The sequence below is a fragment of the Fusarium tjaetaba genome (assembly GCF_013396195.1).
Source record: "Fusarium tjaetaba strain NRRL 66243 chromosome Unknown NRRL66243_c0000218, whole genome shotgun sequence".
Taxonomy (NCBI): domain Eukaryota; kingdom Fungi; phylum Ascomycota; class Sordariomycetes; order Hypocreales; family Nectriaceae; genus Fusarium; species Fusarium tjaetaba.
In genome coordinates, this window is record NW_023501414.1 from 1 (window position 1) to 24,560 (window position 24,560).

A 24,560-nucleotide genomic window follows, 5' to 3' on the forward strand; every position below is an offset into this window, starting at 1 on the left:
GAACATACTCTGTTGCCTGCCCCAGCAGGCGGACGGGCAGGAAGACCTCCTGGAGGAGGTGGAGGAGGCGGAGGAGGACCACCCATGGCACCAGGCGGCGGAGGAGGAGGAGGCGGCGGTGGTGGAGGCATCACGGAGTCGTTCTATGTCCTGAACTGCGTGGGATGGGGTGGTTGAGGCTGTTTTGCGGAAGAACAAGAGATAGCCGGGGTCTTCGGACTTGGACAGTGGGGTGCCGACCTTGAGTTCATATACAAATCCTACGACACAGCCTGGGGAGGCAACAGTGAATGTGAGGACCAGCCAAGGAACGGTTATATAAAGGTCAAGGTTGAGCCCAAGGTAAAGGTACTGAATCAGTTTCAATACCCCAAGGCGAGAGCCACTTCATGTTTCGTCATGGCCAATGGCACGCTTACGCCGCATGGAAAGAATGGAAGGCAGCACCGCTACTTACAGTGGACACGCTGGGCATGGATGGTCTGAGCTGCGCCCCACTTTCTTCTAACCCAAAGTTTCTGAACATATCTCGGGCTTCTATTACCATATAGACCTTCATTGATGGGACCATGACAACATTAGCCAGAAATAAAGCGATATATTTCACTGACTAGGATGAATATACTTATTTGTGAAAGATATGAGCAGATAGCGCCTGAGCCTGTCTACCTAGGTATTTAATAAAGGGCGATATGACTTATAAAGTTGGCTTCCACTAGCCTATCACAATGGCCAATCACCGACAGGTGGGGCTTCCCGCTCGCGTATCATGGCTGCGAAATCAAAGTTGGTTTCTATATAGCATCAACGACAAACAAGACAGGAAGGTTTCTACTCATGAAGGACGCGGGCAATTTGGGATAGAGCAACGACTGGGGCTTCTTGAAACCAAAATTGGCCATTATCCCTTGCACACACAATCATGTCACGAGTCGGTACCCGACATATTGGCAATATCTGCCATCGATGCGCTTTTACGCCAGCACCGACAATCGCAAACCAAGCCTTCGTTAGCGGAACACTCCTAGCTTCCATTAGCCATGGGAGAAGGACAACAATAAAGGGCCCGCGTGCACGATGGGCTGCGACCGCATCAACATACCCAGACCTCAATATCCAGCCGGCTGATGCCGATAAAGTCCCTCGACAATTGACTGATCCGACACAACTGGCAAATATCGTAGAGAGCACGAAGGAGAAGTTCCTGGCGACAGATGGAATTCCGGCGAAGCAGCTGACGACTGCGGCCCTTGAGACGTGCCTCAAGGCTGCTCAAGCCCTCCAACCTCAAATCCACAGGGCTGAAGCTCAGTCACGGACGTCCACATCAAAGCTCATGGAGTTGGGGGCAGAGCGAACTGGCCAAAGACCAAATTCTATGGACCCCCAACTTGCCGATAGCGTCAAAAAGATCTCGTACTCGGCCTATGCAATCATTTCGCAACCCAATGTCGAGATAACACCCGCCTTCCTTGAACTCTACGTTGCTATTCAGGCTTCGCTAGGCCGGCCTGAGTCGCTTCCTGCCGTGTTCGAGATGTTTGCGACCAAGAAGAAGCCGGTCGTCAAGAATGGAGTGGTCCAATACGTGGCTTCAAACCCCAATGCCGCAGTCAAAGCAATTGAGAAAGGCGTCGCTGATATGGCTTTGCAGACTGCTATTGACGCCAAGAATCTAGATTCAGCACTGGGCGTTGTTGAAGCTTCCTTCAGTCTTCCCGCATTCAAGCGTCAGAAGCTTATCAAGCACTCCACTACCCCTGCCCTCGCCCTTGGCTCTCTTCCCTTTGGTATCTTTGGTCTTGCTTCAGCATATGCTGCCTACTGGCAGAACACTATGGATATATCTACAGCAACGGGCCTCGGTGTTGCTGGCATCTCTGGATATTTCTTGGTTGTGGGATCAATGGGTATGATTGCCAAATTAAGTAACAAAGATCAGATGAAGCGTGTAACTTGGGCGCCTGGCACACCACTGCGTCTCAGGTGGCTGAGGGAAGAGGAGCGAGCTGCTATGGACAAGATTGCTTGTGCCTGGGGCTTCAAGGAGCCCTGGAGGCATGGAGAGGAGTCAGGTCCTGAGTGGGAGGGTCTCAAGGAGTACATGGGTTACCGTCAGATGATTCTCGATCGCGTTGAGTTTATGGAGGGCATGAGTTAGTTTCTCCGCTGTCCCCCCCCCCAGTGTACATCATATCTGTAAATAAGAAACATGGGTGAAATATTTTATGCTCTCCCCGAGTAAGCTGCACCCCATAGCTTAACTTTAGATGGTTGGCAAAATGACAAGAAAGAGAAGAACAACATGCGTAGGCCTGAATGTTTGGTGTATACCTCTTGCCCCAGACTACCTTAGGGGCTGGCCTCCGGGTTTATCTCGTATGCAAACCCATACTGAACAGTATTCCTGATCTCACCAACAGTACTTGCCAATGTGGACGGCGTATCAGTTCTTTCTAAGGAGCTCAATATGACTTCTCACTTGCTTCATCATTTGGAAGTACGACACTTCGTGTAAGACCTCGTGCACTTCTGGGCCCAACATAAGGATTCCAAGCTCCAGTGTCAACTCGAGATCCATCTATGCGTTGAGAAACATTATGTGATGATTTCTTTGAATTATAGAAACATAATACGACGGAGATGCGGCACATAGGGAGGCATATGCAGATAATAGCTAAATTCTGCTCGATTATAGTCCACATTGTGGAGCTAATGTCGACCAGAACACTGTCAGTAAGGTCAACTTTATATGTTTACACAAGGCACTTGCATGTTGTAACAAGAGTTTTGGTTGCCAGATCGAGGGTTGTCATGCGCACGATGGGTGTCACTATAACACTACCTAAGTAGAATGAGTTCACCTAGCACTTGCCTGGCCGGGTTTCATTTACACACCGCCACCCATGGTGAGAATCATCATGGGTGCACGTTTGTGCGCGACGGGTAGTTGGCTTATCCATATAGGCTGCACTGTTAACATCAATATCAAGGCATCGGTGCCGATGGAAAACCCGGCACTCGCGTGCCAGTTCTTGTTGAGGCCAATGCAAGTTGACTGGATAGATTTGTCTCAGGCACCTCTGAGCGGCTGGCACTGCGAGATTGATAAGGCTGAAGCCATAGACATATAACAGGCAATGGTGCCGATGAGGACATAACAACGGCTGCGGAACCATTTTTGGATAAATATGCGGCGATATAGGAGGAGTATCGATATTTTGGCGAGATTCACAGTGAGTTTGTAGAATATCTGAGCGACGTAAAATAACTAGAAGAGTTAGAGTTATCATCAAGTGAATTGACATTGAAGCTACCTATGTAGCATCTGCTACTCACCTTGAACATCATCATCAACTTGTCATCTGTCGTCAAGGTTTCAATATGGCGACCAAGTCCATAGCTGCAGGAAACTACCATAACAGTTTGTACATTCAAGGCCGAGGACTACTTCGTTAGTGTCAGCCCGTTGTGAGCACCAGGATCAGGCACGACTTACAAAAGATATAATGATGGTTATTTCGTCCCAATCCAGACTCGATCGCCTAGCTACACGGCTCCAAAAGCGAAAAAGGACAAAGATAGGCGTCACAATGAGGAAAGTAACACTTGGGGCATAAATAAGCACCGCGTTGCTCTCGCTTGGGATATCCTCCGAGATCATCATGGAAGATTTAAGACGTGAGGCATGTGCTCAGTGTTATGGTGACACTGGGACACCAGCACCTTAAAGAAACTGATCCGGAGAGTGATGATTTATAATGAAAAACTTGGCTGTTTCTGAGTCTCTAGACTTGGCTCCGGTTTCGACCGGGAGCACTATAAACAAGAATTTGCATGCTTATTGCTTTTGTGGAGGGGTTTGATGGTATACAATATATTAATAACACGAAAGACCTCCAACTATAGCTCTTAACATCTAGAGAATCGATTCTGGATGTCCTGGTACTCAATAAGTTATCTCAGCCGCCACAGTAATGACACAGTAATTACGCTTGTTTGAGGCCATAGATTTCCGAAGTACCCAGTCAGTTATATATCACTTCAAGCTATATCAGCAAATTGTTACCAAGAGACGCCCAGCCACCACGGGGTTTTCCATCGTGAATTTATTTCAGCAGATGAGAAACAGAGTGTTTTCTTTTCAAAATCTATCACATTGGCTTCATCTGGTTTTCGCAATGGACGATATTGTGTTACTCTGTCGGCCCCTATGGTGATGGACTCCACTTTGCTTCTCTTCCCTTCGAGTGACTCTTTGTAACAAGTGGACACAGAACGCTCCATATGTCCTAGATGGCAAGTCCAAACATCGGTAAATCCTGACGAATGGCGACCTGCGATCTGCTTTCCTTCTGCTTCACTTGGTTCCATCGTGTTGTTTGTTGCGGGTGAATTTAAGTAATCCAGTAGCAGCAGAAAAAAGCAACGACTAAGTCAACAGGACGGATTCGATTGGATTGAAAATGGTTCAATTCTCGATTGCAGATTCCATCTTATGCTTATAGTTGCTTTCAAATTGGCAATACATCATCTTGGTGTTTTTCGTTGGTGTCTCCTCTAGGTAAGTATGCAACATATAAAGACTTTACAAGACCAAACTAGCTGACAAAATTCTGTGTTAAATAAGATGAGACGTATGATCAAGAACATGAAAGCCTGGAAAGCCTTAATTCTCTTGGTTCATTTTAAATCATTTCATCCATTTCATAGATAATTTTTTCCAATTTCACATAACAATAGCCATTTCTGCTGTCACCTCAGACATGCTTCAAAGCAATCAGAAACACGAGGTTATCATGAAACACTTCGCTCGAGTTGCTGTTTTTAGACGAGGGTGATACCCTGTAGCTCCGATCGATGCGGACAAGGAGACCGAGCAAGCCCACATTTCCCGGCTCTGTACCCCCGGGGCCACCGAGTGAGAAGTGACAACGATCATCGAGAGGAGCTTGGCTTATCCCCATGTCAGTGTTATCTCAATTTTGTCTCTGCCCCGCCAAACTTCTATCACTAAGGTACTGGCAAACGCCGCTTTACTTGGTGGTGGATGAGAAAAAGAACAATCTAGCTTATCCGTGTAAGCCCAAACGTGACAATTTGAGCAAGCAGGTGCGAAAAGTCCTTTTAGATGTTTGTAATCTCTCATATAGGACCCAAAGCATGAGGGCCTATTGTGTAGACTGAACTTATTGGTGGGGAGAGGGATTGTTGGCACTGCTTCGCACATCTGCCATTGTCTTTAGACTGTACCCATCGAACCACGAGGAGTAGATCATCTAACTAGGTAGGTTTTACATCCTCCGTACGCATAATATTCGCCGACAGGGAAAAGAGGAAGTCTTACAAGTCTGCGGTCCACGTAAAGTGGTAAGCCCCCAAAGTGCATGATCACCAACATCACTAACCTCACACGAAGCCAATGAGTCGATAAATGGCGGAAACCCCATCAGAGATGGCTGGAAAGGCACGCACCGCGATGTTCGAGTCCATCAGCGGGCGAGGTCCTTACGGCGAGCCTCGTCTTCTCGGAATAGACAACGAGCAGAGACCCTTCTACGCAATGTCACGCTGCGTCCTCGCCGAAACTCTTATCAAGGATATCCCAAAGACAGTCCACCGTCTTTTCGTCTACAACGATGTCGATGCCGCTGATTGGAATGAACTTCCCCCAGTCAGAAGACCCATGTGGTCGTCTGGAATCCAGAACCTTTTCTTCCCCCACAACAGCACAGAAGCGTATGCCTGGAACCATCACCACGCCGTCATTGGCATGGGTATACCTCTGAGACACCAGCGCTCTTATACCGGAGTTGAAGTTCGAATGGGCTCTGGAGGGCCCGTCGGAGAGTGGCACCCCGAAGGTATCTACCATTGCAGAGGCATGGAACTTTACCCTGATCTCAAATCTTATCTTCGAGTTCCCTTTGGCAGCGCAACATGCATTAAACTTACCTTCGAAATCGATTCCCAGGATGGTAATGGCATAATGATGATGATCTCGGGCGTGGAGAATGTGGTCCCTGAACGACCTATCCCGCCCCTGGACTGGCATGATTCCGTCCGCGTTGATATCGCGCAGGAAGGGCATCCACACATAATCTCGCTCAACATGCGCTTCGTTGAGTCGCAGCATCTGGACCCTGATGCTCCTCAAATGACTCGTGTTGCAGTTTTCAGCATCAAAGAAATTGCTTTGTTGGATACTAAGAACACAACGATTAATGGGAGAAGAGTACACAACTATCACTATCACGTCAAACTGAAGCACTATCAGGGTTGAAACTCAGAGAAAAAGAGCTGAAAGGATCATACAGCTACGATTAGAGTTGAATCACGGCTACTAGGTAGATATCACTGTGTCATGTATGACGGAGTCCTAGACGAATAAAGAGTGACCCGTTGCACAACCTTGAGATTGCTTCTATTGACTGCCAGCCACTGAGCGACATGAATCACGCACGCATTTAGTCTGGCCTTGTCACTCTTTATTACCGTGATATAATTTTTACTTCTCCCTCTTACAACGGATCTAGGCGTCTGTTTGTGCTCCAGCCCGCCGAAGCTTGATGTCTCCTTGCGGCGTACAAGAGAACAGGCATCTCCATTCAGCACACTCCATGTTCAGCGAAACAATGCCATCGACCGACGGATCGAACAGCCAAAGGCCTCGCTAACATCGGCTGGATATTTAAATATAAATAAACCCTCCCACTAGTCAGACTCTAAGCCACACAAACACTATGTAGAAGCTCTGCTGGAACCCTCCCGACAGTAACGTAACCTGTACGACAGGATAGCTTCTCGTGATCAATTGTTTTAGTATCCGCTCTGCAACTACCGAGCGCATTGCACAAGAAGCAATAACCAAAACATAACCATCATAAAAGACCAAGGTAGGTTTTACCAAGCCCCGATTGAGAGAACTAACAGAGAGAGATAGGTCTGAGGAGCGAATATGTCTCATCGACGGGCTGTGAGTGCGTCGCATGCCCAGACCGTACAATCTGGATACCGTAAGGTCGATTATGGCCATGTTGAGCCTCGCAGATATGCATCGTCCACAAGTGGAATCACTTATGCGCATTGCTCATATGACTTTTCTGCAGCAGATGAAGGAGATTTCACAGACGAGGAGTCCTACTACATAGAAGGACCAAGTCCGCACGGAACATATTATACAACGGCAAATCCTCGAATCAACGCCTCGCGTCCTAGGCCTATTCCTCAAAGCCAAAGCAGTACTCACCATCGGAATATCGGGCATTCCAGGAGGGGCAACCACTCTGGAAAAGACCAGCCCAGAAGCATCCCTTGCTCTGAATATGAGTTACCCAGAGGTTCTTATTCTGGAAACTTCAGCCAACCTGGTCGATATGCCACAAGCTACCAGAATCGTAGAGCATATTCTGCCTCCCATGGAGGCCGCAATCTTCGACAAACCTACCCCTCAGACCACTACGATGAAGCAGGGAACTACGTTGGTCCTCCCGCTTTCGGCTCTTACTCCAACAACCTCGTTTCGTTCCCGCGGCTTCCTGAGTCAGATCACTCTTCACCAGAGCCCGACCAAGGAAACTGGGGAGGTTCTCGGCCAAACTCTGCCTCAGAAACACCTAATAAACGATCTTTCTCGGAACAGCTGGTCGACGGTGTACGTGGGCTTTTGTCTACGGAATCAAAAGAAGACGAGGTTCCTCCACAGCCGCCTCGTACAGGTGTCTATCTCTTTTGTCGTCATTATCTAATCGAGGAGTGTGCTTGCATCACCCCTCTTGAAGCTGGTGGGCCAGGTGATTACTGCCAGAGGTGCTGGGAGGGGCGTTGTGATGGACCGCGTCCTCCTGGGTCGGTGGCAAGGAAGTCATTATGGTAAGAAGCAGAGCATCAGGATAAGCCAGGAGTTAGGTATGGGTAGCTGACCACCATTGACATGGTGCCGCAGCAGAACTTTGGAATCCCTGCATTTGGTTAATTACTCGATAGTAGTCATTTGATCTGTGCTAGTATGTATTAGTATTACACAAGAAAAGAGCATCTACATGCCCTGCCAGAACACGGTTTAAAGGGGAACATGATGTGAATTGTATACATTGTCAGGTGGCAAGTGGTCCATTTGTCCGTTGTAGTTGGTCTTTTGAACCATCAAAGAATCTGTGCCTGTATGATTGACAACCTGAGCCATAGACATATGGCTCCAAGAAACAAAAAGAATACAAAACAAAGAAGCCCAACTCCATCCGCTATGCATATCTTCTCAACGCCTTGCTTATCCATCAGAGATGCAATCTCTCGAACCCACAAGCAAAAACGTTATCACTAGCATCAACTCCCTATGATGTGACACGCCTAACCCAGAGAGATGAGGGTTCAAAGGCCGCCTCTCTTTCGAGACGTTTATTAGCTCGATAGAGCTTCAAGCCCAAGTCGTGCTCCTCCCTCTGAATCTCCGCCAGCTCCTCCTTGAGCCCTTCCACCTTCTTCTTCTCAATCTCACGCTTGCGAATAACGTCGGTATTAGACAGAAGTCTGTCGGTGGGCATCAACTCTGTCATCTGCTTAATACTCCTGTTGATGTTATTGCGTCGGTGCGCCAGACTGTCAAGTCTAGCCGTGAGATATGCCACACGATCGTTTGCCGACTGCATCTCTGGCGGCGCCGGGGGAAGTGCCTTATCTGTGGAAATGATAGACGCTGGGCGATCATTAGATGGCGAAGCTGATTTCATCGAAATGATGATTGGCACATTCGAGGCTCTCCTGAAGTTATCTCCGCCTGGAACTGGTCTCCTACGATCCATCACCGACGGTTGCTGCTTCGGTGTGCCCGGCGGAGAAGCTTGACTTTCACTGTCAGATAAACGAGGCGTTTCAGCAGCAGCAGCAGTGTTGCATGTCGTAACACTGAAGCGCGAAGTAGGCTGCACCCAAAGGTCTCCTGTTGTCGACTGACTTCCTGGCCCGGTGGAGCTAATGACCGGTTTGTTGCCAAGGAGTGTGTCTTCGGTCATTGCGGAATAAACGGAACTTGACCACGACGTATGTGGGTTGTGACTCGATGGTGATGGTTTCCTTTTGACTGCCTTGAGTTGGTCAGGGACCATGTTAGGATTGAGCATGGGTGCAGCGGCAGTATGCGTGATCGTGGGCTGAGAAGGAGGAGAGCCAGTATTAGGTGGACTGGGATATGAGTGCGAAATGAGTTCGGGAGATGGTGTTTTATAAGCCTCCTTGAGGTTCTGGGTGGACCGTGAAGGCAGGAGTCGTCGAGATGTTCCAGCACTGCCGCTAGGTGTTTCAGGAGACGGGCCAGGGCCAAGCCCAACACGCTTGCTGACCCTACGCTGTAAACTCAATGGTGCAACAGTTAGATCGTCCCGAACTGGATCGACCATAGGCGCACGGCCACTTGCCCCATTCCATGGTGGCCTGGTGTTGACAGGCTCTGGCTTTGCTCTAGCAAACTTGCGAATCCGCTGTCCTAGTGAAGGAGAAGGATTACCGGAGGCAGTACGCTGCGGTCCAGTGACGACTGTTGTGAGTCCAAATGTCTGCTGGGGCATGTCGGATGAGCCAGCTGGTGGTTCCATGGTTTCCCACGGAGTGGTGATATCTGCAAGTTGATCGGTTGACCTAGTCGTGCGAAGTGGTGAAGGTTGGCCAGGGCTCGTTGGCTTATCGCGACGCATAGTTGGTATTTGGCTACGAAGCTGTGTTTGTGATTGTCTGGGAGTGAGGCGGCGTTCTCCTAGAAGATCCAGCTGAGATAAATTTGGGCTCTCATCGATTGGTGAAACATCTTGAGAGTTTGGTCTGCAAGTGAGGCAACGTATTAGTGATTGTACGTTGATTTGGAGGGATCGCATTTTGAGGATAGCACGCAGAGTGCCAGCAAATTCCAAAAAGAACCGATAAGTCAGGACAATAATGCCCAAGAAACCTGCAATGAAAAGGATCCAGAACCAAGATTACTCACTCGTAACGTGTAGCATCAAACTCGGGGGAGCTTGGAGGAGAGATTTCGACAGAACGCCCGTACATGTCTTTGGCAGGCGCCTTGGAGCGAGATAACTGATGGTGTAAGTGACGAGAGTAGCGCTTGCTCGAGTCGAATTCGTCGTCGGGATAAACGGAGGAGGCGGGTCTCCAAGGAGAGTCGTCCTCGCCTTTTCGAGGGTTTCGAGGAGGAGCGTTCGCTCGGATGTCGTCTGAGCCGAGAGCAGGGGAGCTGAGTGAAGATAAGGTGTTAGTCAGGAACAGATATACTGTCGTTATTGCCAAGTCGTATCAGGCGTATGAGGAGCATTAAAGGCACCCTCAGGGAGGGAGCAAGACAATTTAGGACGTCAATCCTAAGTGACCAAAAGCTTGTGTAGATAGATTTAGTAAAGAAGAGAATAGGTCGCCAGGCTAATCATTTTTGTCACTGGAGAATAAAAGTCCCAAGTTTTTGCCAAGGTATGCAGGCTTGTCGAGCTTGAGCATGCGTACTATATGACGACGAACGACTCCAACAATTGCCGATGCCAAACTGGCTAGAAGAGGGTAATGAGTCTTCATCGCTTTGTTGTACCTTGCACGTGCTGAAATGAGGCGTGCGCATGTAGGGAACCCTGCTGCGCCAGCTCGACTCATGTTCACCATGCGTTCTAACAAAGCTCTTAATGTGCCCTTTGTCGTGATGGGCTGTGTTGGGTTGCATCCTTTCGGCGCAGCAGTTCCGAATCGTTTTTGGTGCAGTGTACGTTATGGAATGAAAGTGTAGAACGAAAGAAATAGCACTTACAGACGAGGTGGGCCTGCGCTGTATGGTTGCCGAACTGTTTTACCACGTCGAATTTCGTATCTGAAAGGGCCGTTTTGAATTCCGAGACCGTTGAGACGGTTTTCGAAATCGTCTTGAAGATATGTTTGGTTGTCGTAGTTGCTGTCGCGTGACTTGTTCGAATTTCTACCGTTGCTGCTGTTGACGCTCGTGGTGGACCTATTCTGTGGCAGTGCCTGTGATGAAGTCGAACTCTGGGTCTGTCGGAGAAAGGGTCGGTTCTTGAGCTCTCGAGGTGGTTGCTGATGAATGCTGGGGCCAGTGCCAGTTTTGAAGCTGTCCCACATGGCAGGCATCTCTATTGTCAGCTGCCAGTCAGTGACAGTGACTGTTGGAAGATTGTCGGGATCGCTGGGCTGAGAGTGCCTCGTGCTGCCGCTACTGTATTCAGGTTGTTATTTTTGGGCGTGAATCCTTCAGCTTCACCTCGATATGGCGATGTAAGTGACTGTGCAGTGCTGACGGCAGCAATAGCTCAAACGGCGGCGGGACCTGAGTGTGGCGGAGGCCTTCTAGAAGCTAGGACTGGAACGAGGTTGCTCAAAGCTGTAACAATGGATGACCCAAGTCTGGAAGGTTTCGGAGTAGACAAGCATAATAAGGGAAAAAAGCAATTGAATCGCCGTCGTATACTGTAGGCACGAGTCCAGCTCCAAGCCTGGATTCGAGTGTAATGAATGTGGGTTATAGTCAAGAAGAGCGGAGGGAAAAAAGAAAAAGAGCAAGAGACAGATAAACACACAAACAAGAGAGAGAGAGAGAGAAAGAAGAGAGAGAGAAGACTCGAGCACAACAGGGACGGGAAATGATTCCTTGTTGACGGCATGGAACCTGGGTGTTCTTTAATCAAAACCTTTTCAAAATTAGGTACAACGGTCGTTGGCTGTCGGCTAGTCAGTCCCCTGGAGCCCACTGGAGCTTTGGTGTATTAATTTAAGGCCTGGTGCTTGCAACCAGCGCCAACCGATTACCTTGTTCCCCGGCTCTCGAGGCTGTTGGCGCCTCTTGATTAAATGAGGCAGGGATACGACGATACGACGGCATAGGACGATGGGTATCTACCGTAAAAATGTGGCTCTGGATAGCCAACCGACCGAGGGTAACGCCAGTGCTTTGCTGGAACGGTTAGCCCGTGGGTCTTGTTTTGATATCATGATGTGTGGACGGACAGCAATTGTGTTGGATATACAGGCGCCAAAGTATAGTGTCCCAAGCGCCGCCGCCGTGTTTGTGGCATATGAAGACTGGGAATGCAGTTTGACTGGCTTGAACGAGCCGCCATTAGTCGCTCTGGCGCTAGGTTCTATCAAGACGTACCCAACCAGAAGAAAAGCGGTGGCATATCCTCTAGTAACTGCTACCTAAAGAGAACTGTTGTCAAGAAGCTTATTTTGACTCAAATCTGTAGTAAAAAGGAGAGAGTTCGGATGAACAGTGACACTTCGCCTGCTAGAACCAGGAGTGCAACCCCGTCATCACAAGCTTTCACAAGCCTAACAACGCCAGAAGGTAAAGATTGACACTCTAGAAAAAGTATCTTTGTTCGATCGTCCAGACCATGAAAGAGATCTTTCCATTTTTGGGCTTGTGCCTGTCAAATCCGCAGGGGACCTGAGCGGGCTTGTTTCAGATTGTTCAGGGGCTATGATTTGAAACTTGGGGCATCATCTTCCGTGCACTCAAAGCTGACGACCAAAGTGGAACCACCAACAGGAAAAAGAAACAACAACTCATTTACATGAATGTGAACCTTTCCTAGCCCTCTAGCCCTTTCCCGCTCAGTCCACACAGAGCTAGCCGTTGGCGGATCATCACCCTAAAACACCAGACCTTGCGATAGCTGTTGAAGCTAAGCTCTCTCTGTATTTCTCCGTCGCAGATATCATCTACTGGTACTTTTCTTGCTGAGCCTTACAAAGGACCCTGATCCCGGCTACCTATTTCACATCGTCCCCTGTTGTCTTTTGCCGGAAGACCCGTTGGTTACCGCCGTTGCCGTTCACTTCTTGGGTATGGCTTGTCAGGAGATTTCGAGCTGTCACTTTTCTTAATAGTCCCTGGACTCATGAAGACCGACAGATAACGAGCAGCTTTACTCAAACGACTTAATCGCCTTCTTATCGGATACCAGTTGCCCGATCGCCAACTTGAGCGACACCGTCCCCAAGATCTCAGTAATCCATGATCATATTTAGAAGAGCCAGACACAATATGCCGTACATGCTGAGGCCTCTTGAGGATCTGTCTCTGTTTGATCTGACATAGCCCAAGCAAGGCGTTGGAATTGACAGCCCATTACTCAACATCAGCCGCTACAAAACCAACTTCAATCATAAAATACTACAAAGCGAACTTCAAAGTCATCCCAAGTCACTGCCATCCATTCAAAACTGTATCATCCCGTTGAATCCCTGCCGCCTTCAAACCATAGCTCCACAAGGCTTTCCTATTGGCGTCATCTTTTGCTTCCCTCCCAATCTCAAGTTCATCTGTACCGTTCAGATACAGCAGCTCACCCGTCGGGGCCTCAGTTTCAAAGGCGAGCCGAATTGCGTCTTCAGCACTCTTCCACAGTGGGCGGAAATCTCCGTTGGGTTTGAATCTGGCCTGGAGAGATATGACTGGGGCCAGGATCTTGAGGAAGTGAGACATGACAAAACTGCCCCGTCGATGTAGATCTGAGCCCATGGCACCGGGATCAAGACCGACCACAACGATATTGGATAGCTGTGGATCCTGGACGAGACGACCAGCGAGTTCGTGCCTACAATCGTCAGATGCTAACTCGGTCAAAAAGCTTGGTGCACTTACATGAGCATCACCGCACATAGCTTGCTCGCCCCATATCGTCGATATCCCGTCAGCCATCCTCCCCCAGAATCTGGTCTGCTCCATGTTCCCTTGGCGAGCTCCTCTGGGCCAGGGAAGAGACTGTCGTACCCAGTGTAACACTTGATATTTGTGTTGTTTCGCTCATCGTTGATACTGCAGGCAATCAGCGAATGCCATTTTGCTTGTATGGCACTGCTTACTCATGAGACCAGCTTCCTATCAGAAGGATCCTACCTTTTTCTTTATCCATGCTCTGAAGCAGGAGAAGAGTCAGCAGTTGATTGGCCAGGAAATTAACTTGCCAAGTCATCTCGTATCCATCATCTGATATGTTCTGTTTTTGATGAGTATAAGGCATCTTTGACTGTTTGGTTCGAACTCACTATCTCTTCATGGTCTTGGTATCCAGCGTTGAGAATAAGTGCTCTGATGGGAGGCAAGTCTCCAGCAGCAACCCTACGGTTGATCCTAGTTGCCATCGTCCTGACACTCGCCAATGAGCTGAGGTCCAAGTCAACGATATCATGTCTATGACCCTCTGATGCTGACTTCAGAACCTGTTGAAGTCGAGTTGCCGTTGCTGCATTTCTGACAGTATAGACACCAGCGTAGTTGCTGGCCAGTTGTGGTTTGCCAAGAATATTGGTCACAATGGCTGACCCGAGCCCTCCATTGGCCCCAGTGATCAGAATAGTACCTTTAGAAGACGACATATTCATAAACTTCTAAATTTGAATGTAAGATAAATACAGAACTTGATTTATCTGTGGTTGTTGCGCGGACTTGTTGCACTTATACGATTGACCCTCGGAGTTAGCTCTCGTACTCCTAGATTATGTGTAACCCCATTTTTATTAGTGATTACTGACATTTTAGGTGTTTTCTTCACCAAAGATCGAGACTAATCTTAACACGCCTGGCTGATATAAGCCAGTTTGTGATAGTTCGTTACTGGAGAAACCTCAACTAAGCCGTCTGGTTATGTCACTGTTATTAGATGTGAGATGTCCTTGACGACTAGCTACCGCATATCTTTCAGCATTGGTACGGTGATCATAAACTGCAGCCGTCGTTATCGAGATGACATATTCTAATGACCTGGTAATGGATCATACAGATTATTTGATATCTTTACCAAACATGTATGACTGTCTTCTGAATATGTACAGGTCGCATGTTCATTTGAGCCTTCGAAATATAATATTTAGCATCAAGGGATTGATTGTTATGTAACTGTTTTCTCCTTAATAATATGTACACTGGAAAACTATGATTGACCAGGTGCCTTGAGCATCACGTACTGCTCAACTTGGTCTGTTTAGTGAAATAACTCGACGGCGTCAAAGATGAAGTTGGGACTCAGGAAGTCAGCACCAGAGCTACCAGAGATGACCTCGATAGTAATGGTATTGGTGCCAGCCTTGAGGGTGCCAGCAGGAATAACAGCATCGTATACCTCACCGAATCCACGGTAAGCTCCCCGCGTGACACCCCGAGAGTCAATCTTGACGGGAGCATCGAAGGCCTTCTTGAAGCTACCGATGGTGACCTGAGGGCGACCACTTGCAAATGCAAGAGTGGTACCAATACGAAGAGTTGCTTGGGTGGAGATGGCAGAGGGAAGATTAAACTTGATAGTGACTGGGTTGTTGACAGACTTGAAGATAGCCATGGGAAAGTCACCAACAGAGCTGGAGCCTACAGTGTAGGTGAGAGGGCCCCAGCTGGCCATGCGCTTGTCACTAGGATGCATGCGAAGCTGGTTGGCAGCGTTGCGGAAACCCTTGGGCTGGCCATCCCAATCGCCAATGCGAAAGACAGAGGTGTGCTTTCCTGTGGTAATGTCGGAGTTGGCGGCGATAGAAGAAGAAGCAGTACTGCCAGCAGAGACGCCCACGCTCTTAGAAGCAACCTTGAGCTCACTCTGGTAGAGAACTTGAGTGTAAGTTCCCGGTACCATGAATGGAGATGTGAAGGCGCCGTTGGAAGAGGTGTAGGCCCAGTACTGAAAGTCTTTGTTGAACCAATGCACAACACCCTGAAAGCCAGACTGAACACCAGTGGCGGTGCCACTCACTCGGCCGCGGGAGGAATCGGCGGTGTAGTTAGGGATGGAAAGATCTTTGAAGAAGGACATGTCAATATCCTGGGCTTTTGGAACACCAGATCGTGAGAAGGACAAAGCGTAAGGGCCATGGAAGCCCTGGCGGAACTCCTCAGTCTTGGCATGGCCGGAGTTCATATAGAAGGTAAGGGCACTGAAATCACCGTTGTTGTTGCTGTTGATGTCACGGAAGAAGGGACCGCCTGAGCTTTTCTCGTAGGAGCGCGAGGCGTGAGTGACCATACATGCGTGCACATCCTTGGCGCTACTCTGGAAGCACCAGACATCGTTGTCGATGAAGCGCTGGGACGAGTAGAATTTGGAACGGGTCTGGCCGTTGACATTGAAAACGTCAGAGCCCTCAACCGCAGAGCCACCTGAGGTATTGGAGACTTCGCCAAAAGGTATCTCGTTGGGCAGTTGAGAGCGATCGAGGCGAGTAATGTAGCGAAGCTCGCCAATAGCCGGTTGGGATTTTGTATCAGTGGCCATGTAGACCATGCTCTGGCCATTCTGGACGACATAGTAGTGAGTTAGATCAAAGTCTCCTGACTTAGTGGTACATGTGATCTTAATATATTTGTCTATGCCGGAGTCAGTGTTTTGTAGCGTTTGACACACATTTTATACTCACTGTTAAGAACAGTGGATTGGACATTGGACGATCCCAGACCAGACGCAATGTGAGAAGTCTGAGACTTGTACTGGTACTCAGCTCCTCGGAACTTGATCGAATTAATGGAGCAGTCACTCTTGCTGACGGTGACAGAGAAACCGTTGGAGTTGCCAGAGTCAACAACAAGATTGTTACCACTGGTGGTGACGCCAAAGGCTGCCAGAGCCGGGGCAGCACTCGCAAGAGCACCGAGATACTTGAAGCTGACCATATTTACGATTACCAGATCGCCAAGTAAGGAAAGTATAAAAATAAGATGAAGGACTAGCGAAAAGAATGTCTTCGAATGTAACGAGAGGCTTGAAGACGATCCAAAGAAGCAAAAGGGAAACCGTATTAAGTTTACAAAGGCGTAAGATGAGTATACATATAACCACCCATTGCATGCTTGGCGGAGTGCTCCTTAGAACTCCAGAGGTATAATGATACAGGGAAGCTAATTGGAGGAGAAACGTTAAGCATAGTCGATATGGGAAATGCTGAAACAAACGCTAGTTTTCCGAACAATGTAGCGATGCCCGTGCTTCTAAGACCAAGATTGGGGGCATGGATGGCAGCTCCCAGCGGACGGCTTTTCCCCTTAAAGTGAGCTCCTCTCGGTGATGTTTTGAAAAGAATGCCGAAACTGCCGCTTTATGTTTGCCCAATTCGGGGGGGAGTTGCAACGAAATATCTCCGAAGTTGACGTGATACCCTTTTATGGTATCTTGAGAGAATGGTATTGGTGGGGAATTGTCCACTTCAACAGAACCCTTGGCATGCCATTTCATATTACAACCTGTATCATTATATCACAGTACCTATGTCGCAAGAGCTAATTGTCAAAGTATGAAAATTGGCTTCCGTTCAATATTTCCTTTGTTCGGTTCATTCATCCTCAGTCAGATGCCCATATTGCAACAATCTTATCCCGAAACGTTCGTGGTCATGACAAAATCCTGAGTCTAGTAAAGACTTTCCAGAGCAATCCACAAACAAGAAATTACCACGATAGTGATCCCACTTGCCGAAGCTCTTGAACCCTGGTTGGATCCCTTACTGCTCTGTCCTTCAGCACGTCCATCACCATTCCCTTGACCATCATGCTCAATTCGAAAATTATAGTCATCGGTATATCCCGCTGGCTCACATTTTGTCCCTTCAGCCATAGACATCTTGATCGACCAGTGTCCACCTGCGCATCTCTGAAATGAATTGGTCATACAGTGCCATTGACCCTCTGTACTGCATCCTGAACCTGCTTCCTCGTCGCGTTGAAACAATGTGTTTCTGGCACCTTTTGAGTTTGGTGAGGCCAGAACGAGGCAGGAGAAGAATAGAAGAAGTACCACCAATGTGTCTGGTAGCTGACAACTTGAGGTAGGACGCATTTTGATGTAATTGGGCGCTCCGGATTCCGGATGAGATCGGCGGCTTCGGAGGCGGAGCCGGCGTTTTGTGGGGATAGTTAGTGGACCGAGGGGAAGAAACAAATGACTTCTAGAAATTGTAGATCTTTGTTTCAACTTCAAACAACTCCAAAGCCGCAGAGACTAGAGGTTTAAATACTTTTCCCCTCAAACCCCGATACTTAATCTCATTTCCTATTCACATACCGCCTCAAATCGCCTCGCCTTGGCTCGTATGAACTGTTGCTGCCCAGCGTGGGTCATGTACTGGACGTGGATCAGTCTCATTGGAGAACTCGAGAAGGAAGACAAGCGACAATGGGGAGATGGCTTTTTGGCAACAAGGCTCGAGGCCTGTCGCACTGTGCGATGGAGTCTCAGTTGTGATGCGACTTGCATAGGTGATAGGGTTGAGGTAAGTTGGGCTTGAAGTGTGGTTTGATGCTGCAGTTGTGAGTGCTTGTGGCAGCTCATGAGCCAATCAAGGATAAGGCGGGCATCCTGGAACGACGTTGAATCACTTTGTACCTGGCAGTTAGTAACTGACCAATTCCGAAAGTCCTGGATTTATTCTTCGACCAGGCAGTTATGCAAACTCATTTGCGACCTGGATTAGTTTCGTTCACCACATCAGAGGAATAGTCAGGCACCCTGTGAGCTGAAGGGCCGCAACCATAATTGTGAATTGAGATGGAAATGAATGAGCGTAGATTTAAATAGCCCCGGCTTCCTTGCTTAAGGTATGAAATGAATGCAGTGTCTTGTTGTCAACCCCCTATGTCTCTCCGCTTCCATCTTCAATTCCCTCCGCCAACATCCTGTTCCGGCAGTCGTCTCATGATCTATGGCTTCCCGCGTTGCTGGATCAGACATACTCAGAGGCGCTGACTGTCTTGGTTGCGGCCAGCTGGTCCTTGATCTTTCGAGACCGCTCCCTGTAGAACATGCAGGCCACTCCGACGATGGCGACGAAGAAAACAGAGCCGATCATGACTCCTCCAATGATGACTGCCTCATTGCGGCTGCCAGCCTTGTCGGCAATGTACTTGGCAGAGCTATCGTTGCCATTGGTGCCGAAGGGATTCATAGAAGAATCCATGATTGTTGTAGAATGTGAAGTCCAGGATTTTGAAGTCCGATATCTGTGGTGTTTCTAAGCTTGTTGGTTAGTGCTCCTTGTCCAGGGCGGCAGAGACTAACAAACAGTTTTGTATATGTTGGATGTCGGCACAAGATCGTGGGTCAAAGAATGGCAACTTGAGTAAAATTGATTCACTACTTGCACCAGGCTCGCAGTGTGTGAGAACGAACAGAATGATTGAAATGGGCATTTCTTTCCTTGGGTTTGGCCAACATTTGTACTATTTCGAAAAAATAGTATGAATGATGAGTCGTTTTCCTGTTAGTATTGTTCTTGAATAATGTGGATTTCTGCCTCTCCTGAATGTTTCGGCCTTTTGTTTATGTCTGTCTCTAACATGCGGCCAAAACTGCCAGGCCCGTGTGCGCCGTCACTTCTAGAAGCTCTGAGATGATATATCATTCTTCTAGTCACAGCCAACACACTAGTACGCCATCAGATTATATACAACAGCTATAGTGTACACTCTAGCAGGGTTCAGCCAATTTCGTTACACAAAACATAAGTTTCATGCCTTGCTCTGCACCTTTGTTTATAGAAAGATTGGTGTTGATTGGTATTATTCATTACATGCGGCAAAACGTCCCAGCGCTTGGTCCGCTTGCCTCCTTTCGCTGGGTCTATTATAAACTATGCCCAATATTACAACGAAACCATCATGATATGTCAGTTATCCTCCCTGTTCGCTGTGCTTCTTACCCTTTTATCTATATCCTCCTTTGAATGCATGCTGAACTCGCGACTGAGTGATGCTGTTAACTTTTCACAAACATCCCGAAATCAGATCGCCAGTGCTGTTCCATTCCAGGCCGGGTAGGAGGTGTGCCATGCGCCATTATCGTGTGTCTTTGAGGCTGAGCTTGATTCAGGGGTGCTGATTGAGGTGGTAGTGGTAGTCAATGTGATCAAAGTCGTTGGCGCTACAGGGGGCTCATGAGGTACGGCAGCAGTAGACCAGGATTGATCCTGAGTCGCATGGCTTTCAACAAAGGTACCCTGTGAAGGAACAGGCGCCACTGGAGCGTCCGGTGTAGGACGTTCAGTTTGTTCTGGAGCACCAGCACTCTCGCTTGTCTGGGTGAGGACGGTAGTCGGCTCCGAAACCGGGGCTGGGCTTTCGATAGTAGGAGGAGGCTGAACAACTGTCTCAACGGGTGGAGGATAGTCAGTGACGCAGGTGGTTGACGATGTTTCAGTAGTCTGAGGCGACTCAACGTTGGTAGGTGATTCGGACTCAGGCTCAGGCTGAGGTATGGGCTGAGGCTGAGGTTGAGATGTTACACCTGGGGCGGTAGCCGAGCTTAGATCAGTTGTACTTTGGGCAATCGGCTCTCGCTTGTCGGTAGTGATACCGTGCTCTTGTGTGGTTGTCGGCTTTGAGCTGGGGTGAGGGACAGTGACCGTCTCAGTGACTGGCTCATCGTCCATGTTGATGACCGAAACAGTAGTAGGGACTGCCTTGGTGACAGTCTTTCCAGGAGCAGTGACGATACTAGGCTTTTCGGTTTGCGTGACAATTTTTGTGACTGGCTTTCGTGTCACTGTTCGGATAACTGTCACCACGCCATCTCCGTCGTTGCCACTACCAGTACTACCGCCACCGCTGCCATTACTGCTGCCCCCATTCCCATTTCCGTCTCCATTTCCTCCACCAAGGTCGCCTGAGGCGGGGTCGTCGTCGCCAGGTTCTAAAGGAACGACTGAGTATTTGGGTTTGGCTGTAGCATCGCGGGGCACGATTCTAGGCTGGGGAAGTGCAATGACGGTGGTATAAGAAGCAGAAAGAGCCAGAAGAAGGGGGATGAACCCGCGCATCTTGACAAGGCTATTTCGCTGAATGCGTGTGGTGTTTGTTTGCAGGGAGTGAGTTCTGTGTTATTTTGTATGAAGAAATAAGAATTGGGCTCGCGGTGGTTCTTTAAGGCGCTTGCGGATGCTGGCACTGGCAGCTAACAAGAGACCATCAACAGCGAGTAAATGCCATGAGCGATTCACAACTGAGTGAAGGATAATCACAGTCTCAAAATGAGAGACAAATGTTGAATCTTACGTGAAACTAGGAAGACAGGACAAGAGAAGATAGAACAAACCTGGCACGTCCTAGGAATAGTTTTATTAATTGCAATTGAGATGGCTGGTGAAAGCTCCTATCCCTAGCAGGTGTTGAGACGTGAATTCATGGGAGGTTGGAGTGACACCAAAAACACACTAGCATCTTCTGGTCAGGAACAATCGGGGGGTTCTATGGGCGTTGGGCCTAGCGGGAGATTCACCAGCCACCTGCAAGAGCGCAATCTAAGAACTTGATTGGCTGAATGGTGAGCCAACGTTATCTTCAACGCATCGTTCAGCTGCAAAGCATTGGTGGGGTTATCCGAAAAATGCCAATAAACGAGTTCGATCCTTTATTTGACCATCTCACGTGGTCTGTCTACTCTATTCTTTAGCCTTCCAGATCCTCTCTTTGTTGACTCTGCTCTGGAACTATGATGAAGATGAGTTGCGCGTTTGTGGCGGTGGAGTGGCGCTTGTGTCATTGAAGTGGCTGGAGCACGTCTCCGAATCCGGCAAATCCAAGAACCAAGACTGTCTGAGTCGTTTTTAATTAGCAGAGGGCCAGAACCCATGATCAACAGCAGTCAGGTCATGCGATGACGACTCGCACGATCTTGGCAGCGAGCCCTTATTCCTCGCACATCCATCAACACACCCACTCAGCCTTTAATGGGACGGACCTCGAATGAGTGGCCATTCAGCCATTTTGCCGGGAATAGGTGACAAAAAGCGTCTCCGCATCCTCATCAAAAGACTGGGCTACCATGCTGAGGAAGCGGGTCAGGCATAGATCCTTTGACATTTATTGCCTGCCTGCGTCTGCCCAAAAGATTTTGAGCTCTTGCTGCATGTTATCCGAGTCTCGGCTGCATTGACCAGATGCTTAAATCAAGACGCCCCTGCCAAAGCCTTCAAATGAGGGGCAAAATCATGTCAACAAGACGTTCTGTTTGGTGAAGATGACGTTCCATCCGATCCTAAGTTTAGTATCTTGGCTGTTGGCTTGCTCCGCCTCTGGGCAACCCACATGGATCGCCATTATTGAGATAGCGCCTCAAGGCTGAGCAGCATATGCGCGTCTCTCTTCAGCCCAAGGGAACTCAGGTACCACAAGTAGGTAGACTAGGTAGGTAGTTGGGTCTTAAATAAGAGGCCGAGTAGCCACTGTCCATTTCCATCCCGCTAGCACTTCCGAGCATACATACTCTGTTTGTACAAAACCCATCATTTCCCCTCCATCACCCCGCAATATCCATACAAATTTCACATCACGTCACAATAGCCATACGCACCATGTCTTACCAGGGTTACGGTGCTCCCTACGGCCGTAAGTAAACTGTCCATGTCACACGAAAGGCAAGGCAAGGCAATCAATCTGACTGGATCAACATGTAGAACCGCCGCCTCCACAAGGTTATGGCCAATATCCCCCACCACAGCAGCCGTATGGTGGTTATCAACAACCTCCTCCTGGACAATATCCCCCTCAGCAAGGCGGGTATCAGCAACCTCACGGCCATTATCCTCCCCCCGGAGGTCCTCCCCAATCTCAACAACCTTATGGTGGATACCAGCAGCAACCTCCTCCTCCACAACAGTACGGCGCACCTCCAGGACCTCCACAGGGCCATTATGGCGCGCCTCCTCACCAGCAACATAATCAAGCCTACGGCCAACCTTCACCTGCGCCGCCCAGTCACTACGGCGCGCCTCCGCCTCAACAGTATGGAGCGCCGCCAGTCCAACCGACTCCACCATCGCTTGGCTACGGACCGCCTCAGATCATCCAATGGGATGGTGGTCCCGACGCTGACGCTCTGCGCAAAGCAATGAAGGGCTTTGGTACTGATGAGAAAGCTTTGATCGCCATCTTGGCCAATAAGGACCCTCTACAAGTCGATGCGATCCGCGCTGCTTACGAACGCAACCATCGTCGCAAACTGGTCCCTGATATTCAGAGTGAGACAAGTTCATGGTTCCAGAAGGCTTTGGTCTCACTGGCCCGTGGTCCGCTGCTGTCTGACGTGCACGCCCTGCATGACGCCATGTCTGGACCTGGAACTAAAGAGGTTGTTCTCAACGACGTTCTGCTTGGTCGATCAAATGCAGATCTCAAGGCAATCAAGAGCGCGTATTATCAAACCTTCCACGACAAGCTCGAGGATGTAGTGAGGGGCGACTTGAGCATGAAGACTGAGCGACACTTCATGATTGTTCTCGGCGCTACAAGAGCTGAGGACGATGCGCCGGTCGACCCTCGACAGGTTGATGACGACGTCATGCAGATCTATAAGGCTACCGAGGGCAAGATGGGCACCGACGAAATTCTCGTATGCAGCATTCTCAGTACAAGAAACGATAATCAGATTCGCGCCATTGCGCACACCTACAAGCAGAAGTTTAACAAGGACCTTGAAAGGGTTATCAAGAGCGTGAGTACACTTGAAACCATAGTCATAAACAACTTACTAATGTGACCTAGGAATTTTCTGGCCACATGGAGGACGCTCTCCTTTTCCAGCTACGCAATGCCACAGACAAGTACATGCATGCAGCCAAGCTCCTTGAGGATTCAATGGCTGGCATGGGAACAAAGGATCACCTCCTGGTTTCAAGAACAATTCGCTACCATTGGGATCGAAACACGCTCAACAACGTCAAGGGTGCATACCAACAAAGATACGGTAAGAGTCTGGGCAAACGGATTTACGGCGAGACATCGGGTGACTATCGAAAAACACTGCTCGCAGCAATCGGTGAGCCTTATTAAAAGGTGGAGTGGAGTAAAAGACAAATGAGAGGGTGGGTTTCGCGATTAGAAGGATATGGTATGGATTCGAGACGGGCTTCACAGCCTCTCGCGGCCGGTGCTCAATGTAATGAGGGCCGTTTGCTATGACCGTATGGCGATGGGTTGTCTTGAAATTGGATGGCTACGGGACCTGTGGAAGATGAGATTAAGATACCAAGTATGAATTAAGAATTATATTTACTGCTAATGCGTTTCTAAGTAAATTATATATATATAACCTTAGTTTTACATTACTATATAGATATTTTAAGTTTTTAATAATCTTAAATATAAATACTAAAGCATATCTTTAATTAGTACTATATTAGATATATAAACTATTAAAAAGATAAAATGTCTCTATAGTAATACATAAGGTATAGCTAATAGGGTCTTATAATAAGAATAATATAATATAATGCTTATTTTTCAGCATATTATATATAAGGTATTATATACTACGCTAAAAACACAATAACTTTAAAAGTAAGTCTTAAAGTTATACGGCGCTGCTGCCTTCAACCTTATGATCTAACTAAACAAGTAATAGATTAGATCAGGCCGCAAGGCAACGCAGAGCGGTACGGGGAATGTTGAACCGGGTATAGACCGTGATAACTAGAGGGTTACTAACTAAGGTGGCACACCTTGTTTTTGGTTTGACGGTTTAACAGGGAACATAAATCGAGGGCAAATACAGCTAATAAACACTTGGGATATATGGACTATAAAAGTAATAATAAGTTAT

At 48.3% G+C, this 24,560-nt stretch overlaps 10 protein-coding genes across 10 annotated transcripts; 4 read left to right on the forward strand and 6 right to left on the reverse strand.

Moving 5' to 3' along the window:
• FTJAE_9580 (proline-rich verprolin) lies at positions 1-131 on the reverse strand (the record flags this gene model as incomplete). The annotated part of the gene is made up of 1 exon (XM_037356515.1): positions 9-131. A coding segment is annotated over one exon (123 nt), but the record flags the coding sequence as incomplete, so codon positions are not given.
• Positions 132-922: 791 nt separating this feature from the next.
• FTJAE_9581 (uncharacterized protein) lies at positions 923-2,161 on the forward strand (the record flags this gene model as incomplete). The annotated part of the gene is made up of 1 exon (XM_037356516.1): positions 923-2,161. The coding sequence occupies one exon, from the start codon at positions 923-925 to the stop codon at positions 2,159-2,161; it is 1,239 nt and encodes a 412-aa protein (XP_037203313.1).
• Positions 2,162-5,455: 3,294 nt separating this feature from the next.
• On the forward strand, positions 5,456-6,283 carry FTJAE_9582 (uncharacterized protein; the record flags this gene model as incomplete). Its single annotated transcript, XM_037356517.1, has 1 exon — positions 5,456-6,283. The coding sequence occupies one exon, from the start codon at positions 5,456-5,458 to the stop codon at positions 6,281-6,283; it is 828 nt and encodes a 275-aa protein (XP_037203314.1).
• Positions 6,284-6,958: 675 nt separating this feature from the next.
• Positions 6,959-7,876, forward strand: FTJAE_9583 (uncharacterized protein; the record flags this gene model as incomplete). Its single annotated transcript, XM_037356518.1, has 1 exon — positions 6,959-7,876. One exon carries the CDS (start codon positions 6,959-6,961, stop codon positions 7,874-7,876), a length of 918 nt encoding a protein of 305 aa, XP_037203315.1.
• Positions 7,877-8,333: 457 nt separating this feature from the next.
• Positions 8,334-11,112, reverse strand: FTJAE_9584 (uncharacterized protein; the record flags this gene model as incomplete). The annotated part of the gene is made up of 3 exons (XM_037356519.1): positions 8,334-9,813; positions 9,977-10,228; positions 10,787-11,112. The coding sequence occupies 3 exons, from the start codon at positions 11,110-11,112 to the stop codon at positions 8,334-8,336; spliced, it is 2,058 nt and encodes a 685-aa protein (XP_037203316.1).
• A 2,083-nt stretch (positions 11,113-13,195) lies between these two features.
• FTJAE_9585 (dehydrogenase reductase) lies at positions 13,196-14,370 on the reverse strand (the record flags this gene model as incomplete). The annotated part of the gene is made up of 4 exons (XM_037356520.1): positions 13,196-13,589; positions 13,637-13,810; positions 13,858-13,991; positions 14,041-14,370. 4 exons carry the CDS (start codon positions 14,368-14,370, stop codon positions 13,196-13,198), a joined length of 1,032 nt encoding a protein of 343 aa, XP_037203317.1.
• Positions 14,371-14,975: 605 nt separating this feature from the next.
• On the reverse strand, positions 14,976-16,648 carry FTJAE_9586 (rhamnogalacturonate lyase A; the record flags this gene model as incomplete). The annotated part of the gene is made up of 2 exons (XM_037356521.1): positions 14,976-16,345; positions 16,396-16,648. The coding sequence occupies 2 exons, from the start codon at positions 16,646-16,648 to the stop codon at positions 14,976-14,978; spliced, it is 1,623 nt and encodes a 540-aa protein (XP_037203318.1).
• Positions 16,649-18,600: 1,952 nt separating this feature from the next.
• FTJAE_9587 (uncharacterized protein) lies at positions 18,601-18,924 on the reverse strand (the record flags this gene model as incomplete). The annotated part of the gene is made up of 2 exons (XM_037356522.1): positions 18,601-18,643; positions 18,701-18,924. 2 exons carry the CDS (start codon positions 18,922-18,924, stop codon positions 18,601-18,603), a joined length of 267 nt encoding a protein of 88 aa, XP_037203319.1.
• An 822-nt stretch (positions 18,925-19,746) lies between these two features.
• Positions 19,747-20,781, reverse strand: FTJAE_9588 (uncharacterized protein; the record flags this gene model as incomplete). The annotated part of the gene is made up of 1 exon (XM_037356523.1): positions 19,747-20,781. One exon carries the CDS (start codon positions 20,779-20,781, stop codon positions 19,747-19,749), a length of 1,035 nt encoding a protein of 344 aa, XP_037203320.1.
• A 1,533-nt stretch (positions 20,782-22,314) lies between these two features.
• Positions 22,315-23,791, forward strand: FTJAE_9589 (annexin XIV; the record flags this gene model as incomplete). Its single annotated transcript, XM_037356524.1, has 3 exons — positions 22,315-22,348; positions 22,417-23,453; positions 23,504-23,791. 3 exons carry the CDS (start codon positions 22,315-22,317, stop codon positions 23,789-23,791), a joined length of 1,359 nt encoding a protein of 452 aa, XP_037203321.1.
• Between the last annotated feature and the right edge of the window lie 769 nt (positions 23,792-24,560).